Consider the following 13,388-nt stretch of genomic DNA (forward strand, 5'->3'; position numbering starts at 1 on the left):
TTCATTCTTAGTTAGGCTAGTTACCATGGTAACATACTCTGCACAACAAACCTGCTCCAGGGTAGGCTAGCTTTTGGGAGCAGCAGTGTGGCCGTACCCATAGATGATCATCTCCCTGCCATCCCTGTGTATAAACCTCAGTTTTCATCTGCCTAACTGCAACGGCATGATCTCTGGCCTTTCTTACTTTGAAGTGTAGTCAAGAAAAACAAGGAATTTTCATTGCAAGGTGAAAATCATGTCTCGTCTGAAAGCTGAGTGCTCCCTTTATTTAAGCAAACAAAGACATCAGCCGCTAAATCTGGAGTTTAGATTGTTCTTGTTTTGGAGCCGGTGGCTGCTGACAGGCCCTATAGCTGCTCCTCGGTGTGTTCTGCTGTGTTGGTGTTGAAAGGCATGAAGAGGATGAGTCATTGCTGGATCACAGTGCTCTCTGTTCTGCCTGCTGATATAGAAACACTCAGTGTTCCCTGTGCAGCATGTTTGATTCAAACACAGAACGTTGGTGCAGCCCGTTTGTAGCTGCTACTATAAAGTAGGTTATGTCTTTATATTGTTTCTTTGATATCAGAATTTGGGATTTTATTGTAGAAATTGTAATTATTTCTATTTATTTTTAAATAATTAGCCCTGGAACTCATCCAGTCTAGATTAATGAGGACTAAGGAGAAACCAGATCATCACCTCTATAGTTTAAATAGATGCTTGTTATTCTATCTTATAAACCGTGATCAACTTTTTCCTAATTTATTTATTATATATTAAAGAAATATTTTAACATTTTTATCAAACCAAAGATAGCAGAAAAATGAGGTTGGTTCATTAGATTAACTGTGCTGACAGTTTGGGTGTTAAATTAAAATTGTGAGCTGCATTTATTGTAGAGAGAATCAAATCAGATTTAAAGCTTAAAAATGGTAAATCAAAAATCATTAAAAGATAATGGACAGAGTTTCTAAAAACAACTTAGTATTAAAGCTGAGAGCTCTGGAATATTTAGAGAAGTATGTTCAGGTAATTGCAATCAGGGAAAGATTTAGATGTAACTCCGGTCCTATAATCTTCCTCCATCCATCACCACTTCTCTTGTTGCTCTGAATGAAGTCAGTAAAAATCATGGAACTTAAATGTCTCTTGATAAAAAGCAAAGACGTTAATCCGAGGAAGTGTGCTTTCTGATTGGCAGGTGGATCCACCTCCAGCATGCGTCTATCACATCGAGGCGCCGCCGCTGGTCGTAGCGGTGGTGGGAGCGGAGCTTCTGCTGCCCCTGTTGGGGGCGCTGTGGGGCCAGGCAGCAGCAGCCTTCTAGAAATTGACCCAGTCATCCTGATCCAGCTGCTGGACCTGAAGGACCGCAGCAGTGTTGAGTCTCTGTGGGGGCTCCAGCCTCGACCTCCAGTGTCTCTACTACACAGCCAAGGTCAGTGAACCCCCCCCCTCACCAAAAAAAGATCATGGTAATAGGAGCTGCATGTCACAGTGAATTAGTTAACTTTAGAAGTAATATTTATGGATTTACCTTGATTCATGAATTAAAAAAATAAGGGATAATGGCAACCGAAGGCAATTAAGGGACAGTCACAGGCGTGTAGACAAGTGAGTCAAAATAATTTTCCAAGCACCTGAAATTTAATTTCTGATTTAAAAAAATGCAATACTAGAAATAAAAAAACTATGATTAGTCGAATAGCTAAAAAAAAAGAATGTATAGGTAGCTGGGTTTATTAAAAATGATAATTAGTTCTTGTTTTGAAATATATTTTTATGAATATTGTTGTTTAAATGCAAACTATATTTGTCATTTTTTGTTAAGTCCATGAATTCTACTTATTAACTGTTCCTTAAAAGTGAAGCAAACTTCCAACATCTAGTCAAATATGAAACATCAGAAGTAAATCTGCAGAAGAGAAACCGCAATGAGGAAAACACTACAGATGTACGTGTGCTGTAAAGAAATATTCAGGCACATTGGTAAAATCAAAATAAAGAAACTGTTAAGGGGAAAAAAATCTATATTACTACATAGTAATAGATCAAGCTAAAAAAAGTAGCATTTATTCTTCATTTACAATTAATAAATAATACATTTCAAACTCACCAAAATAACTTTAGGTTTGCGTGCAGGACTCCTTCTGACTGCATTCTCTTGACCAATATAACTGTGCTCTAAATGAAAAAGTGACTTCATCTTCATCAAAGTCCTTAGGACATCATCTCCTCCACAATGAGGCTGAAACTGATGGTGGAGGAGCAGAAACCTCTAACTTCTATATAAACATACTGCCAATCTGTGGTACCATTGTGGTTGGATGATAGAGAAAACGGGTAGCTGAGTACCAAACCACAGCTGCATCGTGTTTACTCACACCTTTTAATAAAGTTTTAAAGTTGCGTTAAAACAATGTTTAGCTTTCATGGAGTGAACCTCACTAAGCCTGACATATCAATGACTGGAAATCTGTTCCAGGTATGTTAAACAAGGTAACTGTGCAAAGGAAATGCATTCTATAAGTGAGCCACATTAAACAGATCAACCATGTTGGAGTTAAATCTCTACAAAAGAACATCTTTACTTTGAACTTTTCAGTTTATTAACAGGTGGTAACAAAACTATAAAAAAACAAAGCAAAACTGTTAACCTTGCTTTCTATGTCCAAAGGATAAAAGTTTAGGTTTTGTACTAAAGTTTTGTTCCTAAATGATCTAAAACTATTACAGGAAATTTGTTGTTCATTGTGCTGAAAGAGACCATCAGGCCACCTTGAATGACCATTAACAGCAGATCTATCTCCACCTTCTGAATAAATCAAAGCCAGCTAAACATTTCTTTTTTTTTTTTAATCTTTTTGCTGTATTTTTATTTATTTATTTTTTTTTATTCTCTGCAGCACACCCCCACTCAAGAAAAGAGCGAGAGCGGCGGCCGCAGGTGGTGCGGCGGTCTCCTCCAGACTCGGGCGTCCTGATCCGCCTCAAGGCTCAGATGGCCGAGGTCCGCAGCAAGATGGCCGATGTCAAAAGTCAAGTTATGGAGGCGCGGGAGTCCGGGGAGCCCAGACCCGGCCCATCTGGTGGCTTCAGCGTGGAGGAGGCTTCAGCTCATTCTGGGAATCTGGAGCTGCCAGCTTGTCACAAGGGTGGTGAGCTGGAGGGGGTGGGGAGGGCAGCTGCGGCCCGATCCAGGGCCTGCCGACCCGGTAAGTACTGTGTCAGAACCAGTCTAATTCACTATGTAATTGTTTATATAAGATAAAGTCCAGTGTGTAAAGGCTGGACTGGAGCTGCTCTCATCAGGAACTAAATCAGGTTGATGTCAGCAGCTTTTGTTCCCTGCTGAGCTTTACTTTATGGTGCAAATATTTTAGGACCAATGAGCTTTCCATTAACTGTTCTATACATTTCACAGAGGTCTGTTAAGTAAAGGCTTTGAAGCATCCATCTATTCATCCGTTCATTTGTCTTTCCATCTGTCTGCTCCTCTGTTTCATCCATCCATCCAGTTTGTCCTTTCATACACGTATCCATTCATCTGTCATTTGGCTAAAGGAGAAAAAGGCCTGAAACTTTTCAGAAGGCTGAACGTGTCAGAGCAATAACCTGAAACCCACCCAGGATACGCTTTATTTATTACACGACAGCTGAAGTTCAGTTTGTCCTTGGTGTGAAACAAGAATGTTTTAAAGTGAAATAACTTTATTTACATAAATCCTATGTTGCTCATGTTTACCGACTTTTCCTGTTTCTATATTTCCTTCATTTTTACGTTTTCTTATTTTTTTTAAAAAGAAAATGAAAACCTAAAACATAAATATAGTTAATTTTAGCTCGATCTTCCACCGCCGTCTATTAGTTGCATTGTAAATTCTTCGTTCTCTTCGTGCTCTGGATGTTTCTGTCTTTTTTTTTTTTTTCTCCCTGTCAGTTCTTTTGTAGAAGGCAAATATGTCCGCCTCTTGTCTCCTTCATATCTCGACTTAAACCCCTCCTACCTCCGCAGCTCTGAAGCAATCCCTCTAGTTAGGAGTTTCTCTTTTAGATTATTAATAAACATAAAAATAAACTAACCAAAGAATGGATGAAGTTCACACAGCATTTATATTATTATACCATTTGTATTAAATAACTACATTTCTGTAAAGTTCTTGTCAGAATTCCTGTTTTGTTTCTATTTTTTTTAAAAAACGCATCTATCTTCTGTACTCTGACTTATTTGCCATTTTGTCCTGTTTGCAGCGAGGAAGTCTCTGTCGCCTGTCCTGGACAGCAGCAGCAGCGGATCTTTGCTCGTAAAGAGGAGGAGTCCTGAGGAGAAAGATATGAGAGGAGCAGAAGCTTCTGCAGAGCTCAGCCTGCACCCTAAAGATGGGATGGGAGCTGTTGAGGGTCAGTAGGTTCCAGCCTTTTGAAACTCTCTCTGAACCTAATAATGTTTGTTGGACAATCAGGATACAGCAGAGAAAATGCTGTGCATGTATCTGCTTTTCTACAGAGCTGTGAGAGGCTGAACATTTGGTGGATAAAATAAAATGTTAGGAGCAGCTTTAAATTGGTGTTTAGCTTCTTACTATGAGGCATTGTGGTGGAAATCGGGCTGTTTTTAAAACCTGAGTGTACTTAACTCGTGATATTTTTTAAAAGCCTCTCTTCACTGCAGCTCTAAAAACATCCACTCTGCTCTCTGTGCTGTTGGAGTTCGACTGAAAATAGTCGCTGATTCTCAAGTGGCTCGTCTGTGTTAAACTGTGGGTTGTTTTAGCACTACTCACTGCTCGTCTCTTAACACCATTTTACTTTCGTTGCAGCACCACGTATTTGTATTTTTTCTCTTTACAACACATACAATGTTGTTTAGTTTCTGCTTCAAATTTGCTAAGTTGTAAGATTTTTGGGGGGGATAATTATTTTTTTCTTTTAAGAGGCACCAGAGTTTTTATTTTATTTTTATGAGGGACAAAAAATAAATAAAGATGAAAATGTATAAATATTCATATAAATAAGTAAATACTTGACCCATGGGAATCCCGAAAAAAAGGTTTTTCATTGTGCATTCTGGGTGATTCTCCCAGTTGAGCAATCATGATGAAGACAATAGTTAGAACCACCCACCTCATTAACATACAGAGACAGACCAAATAAAAAATAAATAAATGTGGAAAGGCAGAAATACAGAAATAAATGTTGGAAGAAATAAATAGGACTATAAAAAATGTTTAAATAAATAAAAAAATAAATAAACAAATAGGAGAATAATTAAAGGAGATAAATACACAAAAAATAAAATAAAAAAGAACTGTCCATTTTTGTGACTTAAACATATTTTGAATGAATAGAAAATCCCTTTATTGTCTCACAATGGGGTAGTTGTCGTCTTACAGCATAAAAAGATTTTAGCAAATGTGGTCACACTAATGTTGACCTTAAAAAGTGTATAAAAACAACAGAATATGTGACAAAGTAAAAAAGAAAAGAATAAATAAATAAAATACTGTACTGTACAGTGTTTGAGAATAAAGAACCAATATACAGCTGTGGACATTTTTTAAGTAATGGATATTTGAAAATAGCAGCAACATCAGAGATGTGCAAAAAATGACAGCAGCAGGTTATTTAACTGCCTAAGACAGAAACTGTGCAAAAATCAACATATATGTTACAACTTATTGAGGTTGTTGGGAACAGTGGAGGTTATAGATTATTTTTGCTGCTGGGAGGAAGTATCTGTGATAACGCTCCCTGGTGCATTTAGGGCCCAACAGTCTCTCCCTGAAGAAGCTCTCTGGTTCTGCAACAGCTTCATGCATGGGGTGAGAAACATTATCCAACAAAGATGTTAAATTAGTTGGTATTCTTTTGTTTCCCACCTCCTGCACTGAATCCAGTGGGCATCCAATAATAGAGCTGGCCTTGCTGACCAGCTTATTCAGTTGCTTCCTCTCAGCAACAGATAAGCCACTGCTCCAACAGACGGCTCCATAGAAGATGGCTGATACCACAACAGAGTCAATGAAGCATTTATTCAAGCATTCTTTGCATATGCCTTTATTTATACATGTATATATATGTATACATACGTATGTATTTATTCATTTATACAGTTATATGTGTATTTATTTTGCCATTTTTCTCCCCTCATAGTTTTCATTTCATTTAAAGAAACAAAAAAATCTCTCTATCTTAAACTGATCTCTTCCGGATCTGTTTAGGTATAAATGACTGCTGCCACTTTTTGCTTATTGATGCATCAGTTTGATTGCATTTAATCCTAATTTATTCATCACATTCTGTGCTTTGAAACTTAACTAAATCAGAACTTTGTCTCCATCTCCTTTCTTTCCCCTTGTTTCTCTTCCAGAAGTGCTAAAGTCTGAAGCTGTCGCTGGGCCCCTGGTGTCTTTGGGTTCCTGCTCATCAGATCAAGCGTCTGCCAGCACCAAGCAGCAGTACGCGGTTGAACAGCAGCTGTACGGCGCCTCGGGGTCCAGAGACGAGATCTTCTCCCTGGGAGCTCCGGGCTTCATGGCTGCCAGCAAGGCCTGCAGTGGCAGGACTCTGGGGTGCGACTCAGATTCTCCTTATGCTGCAGTAAACAGAGCTTCCCCACATCATCACATAACGCTTTCATTTCTTGCTGCTGCAGGGCAGCTGTGATGGAGTGCGAGTCTGAAAGCTCAGGAAACTCCCAGCAGTCCCTGCTGGAGGGGATCTCTGCTCCGCTGCAGTCAAACGAAGGTGGGTTCACCATCATAAATGTCAGCAGCTCTCTGCGCTGTGTTGTTGCTTTAACATGGATGTCAGAGAATACAGCTAATAAGCCACCATGTTTATTATTTATACCTAGAAATGTTTGGATGAGATAAACCAAAAATAAAGAATGTGTCATTATCAGTTTATTTTAATGAATAGTTTGGATTAGTTTCTTTTTTTTTTTTTATTGTGTGAATGTTACCAGAGTTCAGGCTAAGTTTAAAAAGCGTGCGTCTTAATAAACATCTGTTTTATTTCTTTACCGCATTTTCAAAGCATACTGTGTCCTATCAGGGCTCTTTGGACCTCCCAATGTGGCTCTTAATAATTCTGCCTGAAATGATAAAAAACTAGTTAATGTTTTTAAATTCAAATATAATACCAAATCCAGATTTGAGCTGTTTTTGTTTTAAATAACTGCATGAAACTTCACATCTGGGTGAAACTTTAAGTAACAGAAAACAGGCTTAAATTGGAGGCAACCAGACTTGCTCAGGTTTTTTAAGGATGTTTTCACACCTTTACAGGACTCTTTGTCGGCTCACAGCAGAGCTAAAATAAAGCTGGAGCACTGATGTATAGAAGTGCTCCAAGGAGGTCCCTCCTTTTAAGCTCATTCCAAGTCAGATGCAGGTCAAATAGCCACACATCTCTCTGCTGGATTATTGGAGTCTTAAATTGTGCATTTCCTAATCCAATTTAATCCTGTTTTGTGGTTGCCATGACCCAAATGACTGAGAATTTACACAAACATCTTGAAGTATCAGTTTTAACTCTCATTATCTCCTTTGGGTGGAAACTTTTCTCTATTTTTTAACAATCCTATATCCCTTTCAATAATCCTATAAAAGGTAATGTATCTGTTGTCTTCCAGAAGAATTTGTATGTACAGTGAGCATTACTAGATGGTCTAAGAGATTGTTCTTCATAGCTATATATGATTCCATCACATGTTTTATCTGGTTGAAGTTTATATTTTGGGTGATTTTTAGGGATTTTTCCATAATTCAGCATTATCATCCTGTTATGCCCTATTTAGTGTGTTATTTCAAAGAAGTGTAATTTGCTTGGTAGCAACTAGTATGCTTTACAAGTAGATTTTCCATTCCATGTGGTTTGGCCATTAATAGAAGCACATATGTTAGCAGGTATTCATAGAAAAGCTGCTGGAAACAGATTTTTTTAAAGCAGGGAGTAGCTACTTTGGTGCATGTCTTTCCTTTCCTAAAGTTTTTTTTTTTATGCATTTCCATTAGTTTCTGATTTTGTCATTTTTTTAAAGCACCTGATGTTGAGCAGTGACAGATTTATAAGAGAGACTTAATTTATAGTCGGTCCATTTGGGGCTGCAGATGTGAAAAGTGAGGCTAATTTTAGTAACAAAGATCTTTTTTTTTTTTTTTATTAAAATGTCAAAATATGTCGTCTTTAGATCAGTCTTCATCTGTGCTGGTGGCAGCAACCAGCAGTGACAGCGACAGCGAGGACGAGGCTCTGCAGAGCAGCAATTCCCGATATGACAATCACACCCCTTCTTGTACAGGTGACTCACAGCATCCATGGAAGTTTACCTGGTTTTATTCATACAGAATTTAGAATTTAACTATTTTGGTCTCTATTCGGATCTAATATATCCTGATTACAGAAATAAAATGTTTTCGAATAAACAGGAAACAATAAATATAAATATGATTGGGGAAAAAATGACCTCTGCTGAATTTTCCTTAGAACTTGTGCTTGGATTAGATGATTGATTATAACAGAAGGATCTCTGACAGACAGTATGCTTCTGATTTCTGAAATCATTAGCAAGGGGAAGAAAGACTCATAGAAACCTGTTTAGTATTGGATTTGAGACTAAAGTTTCTTCTCATTAGTACTGGAGGAGTTAATAGCATCTAATGGAAGTGACTATGATGCTGTTCTCCAGATGCTCTCATCCTTAGAAAACCTTCCTTGTTAGAATGTTAAAGCAAATTTATAATGTGATTGGCTAACTTTAATACTCAGGTCTCATAAATAAAATAAACAGCGGAGCATCATAACATGAAAATGAAAAAATAAAAAGGACATAATGTTAATGTCTGATGTTTCAAGCCAGATTAGAGCTGTTAACTGCACTCCTGTGTCGTCTTCTCCGTTTCCTGACTGAAACCTGATTTTGATTCATTAAGAAGGCGGTTTGTTTTTGTCAAATATGAACCAAATTTGTTGCCTAAAAAAATCACACTTATTCATTCCGTGGATAGAAAAACATAAAAAGCTAGAATGGATGTTAAGAGATTCTCTCTTCACTTGGTGAATGAACCTTAATTAAAATGTCACATGGAAATTGTTTGAAATTTTCCTTGAAGATCAGCTAATCATTAAAGCATTAGTTAATCCTCTGGCTGTTTTAAGAGATTTTATTTTTTGTTATCTGCCAATGTATGGTTTATATAATGTTGCTGTTTAAGTGCAGAAAGCAGGATTATTTTCAGTGCCTGCATGGAAACATGTAAAGAAAACTCAATGTGATTGCTATTAAGATAAGAACAATCTCTGCAGACTCAAACTGTTTTGTCTCCTCTTTCCACCAGGAGAGCTTCTCCTGTCTGATGATGGCAGCCATCCTGCCATCAGGTGACTCTCTGGGAGCCTGTCGGACCGATTCACTTCGAGTCCAAACAGCCGATCATCAATGGCTGCAAATACGGACTGACATTTAGAGTATAAGCTGCTTGTTTGTGCATGAACCAGAAGTAAAGACGGTACTTAAACCCAGTCTGTTCACCAAAAGGCGGAAGCATCCGTGTGCGTCCCGAGGATTCTCAGATTGGGTCCAAGGTGCTGATAAAAACAAAAGCAAGTTCCTATTTTTTTGTAAAATAAGTCAAAAATATCTCCTTTCAGAGATCCAAGTTGCAAACTCCTTGTTCTTTTATAGGAGTAATTATTATTTAATTTCAATAACTGCCATCTTATTTAATTCAATAAATAAGCTGCTTTTGTTTCTTCTACTTTGTGTAGAAATGCATTCCTAGATTCCAGTTGTGTTTTAGTTCTCTGTGTTACTAAGTTCTGACCCATCAGCTTCCACCAGAATCTTTTGTCAAATATTCATCTAAAAGCTTAACTACACAGCGTTAGTTTTCTCTTCTTTCTATTTTATTCATGTAAAGCTGCTCACATCTGCACAATGAAAGTTTAACGCTCTGCAGATTCGAGAAGGCGACCAAGCCAGATGTTTTTGACACCATCCTGCATGCTAACATCACTAACTGTGCTGGTTTCTTTTTAACCATGTAGTTAAAAGAACATTAACTTCACCTTATGAATGACCCTCTTGTTGGCAGCAGCCCTTTTTCTAAATAGTCTTGCATGCATTCCTTTGAAAAGAGCTAAGAAAAAGATATTCATGAACAGACCATCTAAATTCAGAGATGTGTTGCAGTTTTAGGTCTTATTTATTGTGTAGGGTGAATGTTGAGGGTTGGAGGTGAATCATTTATAAAGTTCAACTTGTAAATTTTTGTTTGTTTTTAAAGAATTTAACATCTAAAACAAAGCAAACATATTTTCTGTTCATTAATAAATAATAAGTAAGATAAAAACTCCACTTGCAGGGAAAATCTCGTGTTTGGGGCTTTAACAGGTTTAATGTGTTTCGTTTGGTCAGATAAAGGTATAGTATTAATAATTTGGTTGTAATGAGGGAAATCTGGGAGGGCTTTGCTGTGATAAAGGTCGGTAATTATGTAACATGTTCTTAGCTGCTGTGCTGCTGGCTTTTCTTAATGGTTTTTTTTTATTTTTCGGTTTACACCTCAGTGCTCCGAATAAACAGAGCAGAAGCTAATTATAAAGGTCTGCGTTGAAACTTTAAGCTCTAATACCCTTGGTGTTGTGCTATTTTACACCTTCCTGCTCTTCTAACACTCATTCAACCCTTATATATTGTCCCGGTATTAGTTTACATTGTAAATATGTTTAAATTCAGCACCAGTATAAGTTTGTCTGGGTTTATTTCTGAGAAACTGGCTTAGGAAGGAAGTACACGGCTTTGAGTTAATATATTAACCTGAAAATCAGTCTTCATGCTGTTTCTGTCACTGCTGCCACTTATGAACAAACTAAAGCAAGATTCTCGTCACGCAGTGTTTTTTTTTTTGTTACTATTCCTGTTTTTATTGAAGCTGCTTTTGTTTTAAATGTTCCCAGAATGCGAAATGTATTATTCTCTGAATATTTTTATCTAATAAATGAAATGTTTTACAACACATAAAAAAAGCAAAGTCCTTTAATTTCTACTAATTTATACCAAATATATTATCATAGTATAGAGAATCAGTTGTTCTTTGAATGTGAAAATGTAAAAACTAAACGATAGGATTTCAGGTTGTCCAATTTCAAAGGCTGAGATATTATTTAGGGTTTCTGCACAGTTTAGAAAGGTATCGAAATTAATATCTTTTCAGGTCTAAATAAGGAACTAGAAGTATTAAAATATGTTTCTTGAACTTTCCTAGTCTACTGTCTTGTAAATTGTTACTCCTTTGTCTTTAATATTAATTCTGTTAATCTTTCATACTTCCTTTTTCACCCTCAATCAATTCTTTTTTTCACAGCCCTCAATCTTCCTTGCTCCCTTTTTTCACCTTCCTCATTTCATCCTCACCTTTCTACTTTCTTACCTTTATTTGTTGCCTATTCCCTTCCTTTCCTGTCCTCTACAGCATTTTTTTTTTTTTTACATATTTATTTCTATGAATGTTAATATGAACACTTTTAAATATTTGCTAACATCGGAGTGTCCTTATTTCATCTCTTAACTGATTTATTAACCTGTGGAGCTAAATAGCGGAAACAGAAAGTGAAGGTATTGACTAAAAAACGCAAATGGACCTTAAAATGAAACTCAAAAAAACTTTAAGCAAAAGGTAAAATCAATAAAAAGAACTAAGAGAAATAAAACCAAATTTGGAAAGACTGGAGTATGAGAAGCCTCAAGAAAAATAAATGCAAACGAATAAAAGTGTTAATGCCCATCCAGAAAAATGTACTGTATATATCAGGACTTATTAAAACCTCAATGAATAACAGGGAAATCGAAAAATCAGAAACATAAAAACCCGAAAGGGGAAGAATGTAATGCCTGTAGCCATTAGACTAGATTGCATTAAGTATACGTTTATGGGAATTTTATAATTCAGCAACAGACAGCTGCTTTAACTACCCCCAAAAATGGGAAAAGTACAAATGGAAAAGTGACAGACGATCTCCACCTGCTTTTAAAGCTCACCTTCAAGACAACTATTTTTTATTGGTAACAGTGAAATATATATATCCCATTCATTTTCCAAAGGTCAGAAAGAGCCTGAACAAACTGGTAGAAAAGGCCGTTTCCATCCTGGGCTGCACTCTGGACGCAGTGGAGGAAGTGGCTGAGAGCAGGTTGCTGTCCAAGCTTACATCCATCATGGACACCATGATGGATGTAAGCTTGTTGAGGAGCTGGACATCCCCACTGATTCTATAATGCAACACAAGGGCAATAACTAATGCAATTACAATTTGATACCCTGTGCAATAACCTGTTTCTCTATATTTGACACCCAGTGCATTAACTATATATATAAATATAAATATCCATCTATATTAATACCCATGTAAACACTCTTTGCAATAACCCAGTATAATAATCCCGCTATTAAAAAAAAAGTATAAACTGCACCTTTTTCTTCCTTCTGCACCTCCTTCTTCTCCTTTGACTATTTGAGCTGACGTAATGAGTCAATTTCTCCACTGTGAGATCAATAAAGGCAATCAATCAATAAGAGACATCTGGCAATTTGCAAGTTGTGGGTTTGATTCCAGCTTTCTTGTAACAGACTGTCAATATGATCCCGGACAAGGCCGAACTCCAAATTGCAAACCGTTCTATGTATCATTAAGGTGATTGTGTGCATAAGTGCAACTGGGTGGATGTAGACCCAGAAAACAAAATCCCATCTCTGTCTACTTATCTAATAGAAGTAATAACATTTATCCAGCTACATAAATTGTTTGTTCCATTAAAATCTATTGTTTCTTAGGGAGAAAAAAGGAAAATCCTCCCAAAACATGCAGGTAATCATAAAGTCCAGCAATGTACATTTTTAATATAATAAACAGCTACACCTCTGATTTGATCGATCAATCTATTGTTGATTAATACATCCAAGATTTTTTTTTACCAGAATTTAATGTTTGGCTGTCTTATATTTAATTATCCTACCTTTTTATTTATTTAGATTTATTTTAATTGTTATAAATTCTGTAGGCCTATTTAGGTTTGCAGGGCGTAGATTCTTGCCTCCTGTCTTTATAACTCAATGTGAGTTTAACTAGAACACCTCTAGTTAATCTTTTTTTTTTAACTCATTGGTGAAATCTGCATTAGAAATTCATAACTTCAATATATCCTTTCGTGTTTCTAAACTTTAACTTTAAAAATTGTGAAACAGGAAATGCACCATTGGCACTTTCCTTTTACCCAAAATAAATTGCAGTAATATGAAGCTAATTATTAGAAAAGGTTGATTTTAAAGACCCAACAAATATAATTTAAAGGGTCTGATCTGTGCATTAAAAGTCAAGTTTTTCCTTTCCAATGACTGGCT

The 13,388-nt window shown here is 36.7% G+C and overlaps 1 protein-coding gene across 1 annotated transcript in view; it reads left to right on the forward strand.

Annotated features, from left to right (window-relative positions):
• trim37 (tripartite motif containing 37) overlaps nt 1–11,011 on the forward strand; it is a 28,327-nt gene extending 17,316 nt beyond the window's left edge. Inside the window, exons 19-25 of the mRNA XM_015396076.1 lie at nt 1,187–1,423; nt 2,892–3,200; nt 4,237–4,386; nt 6,356–6,557; nt 6,641–6,732; nt 8,180–8,290; nt 9,327–11,011. Of these exons, the coding sequence (XP_015251562.1) occupies nt 1,187–1,423; nt 2,892–3,200; nt 4,237–4,386; nt 6,356–6,557; nt 6,641–6,732; nt 8,180–8,290; nt 9,327–9,373 (1,148 nt within the window). The 3' untranslated portion in view covers nt 9,374–11,011. The remainder of the gene's footprint in view (nt 1–1,186; nt 1,424–2,891; nt 3,201–4,236; nt 4,387–6,355; nt 6,558–6,640; nt 6,733–8,179; nt 8,291–9,326) is intronic.
• The last annotated feature ends 2,377 nt before the right edge of the window (nt 11,012–13,388 follow it).

The sequence above is a fragment of the Cyprinodon variegatus genome, unplaced genomic scaffold, assembly GCF_000732505.1.
Source record: "Cyprinodon variegatus isolate N-32 unplaced genomic scaffold, C_variegatus-1.0 Scaffold774, whole genome shotgun sequence".
NCBI classification, from domain to species: Eukaryota; Metazoa; Chordata; class Actinopteri; order Cyprinodontiformes; family Cyprinodontidae; genus Cyprinodon; species Cyprinodon variegatus.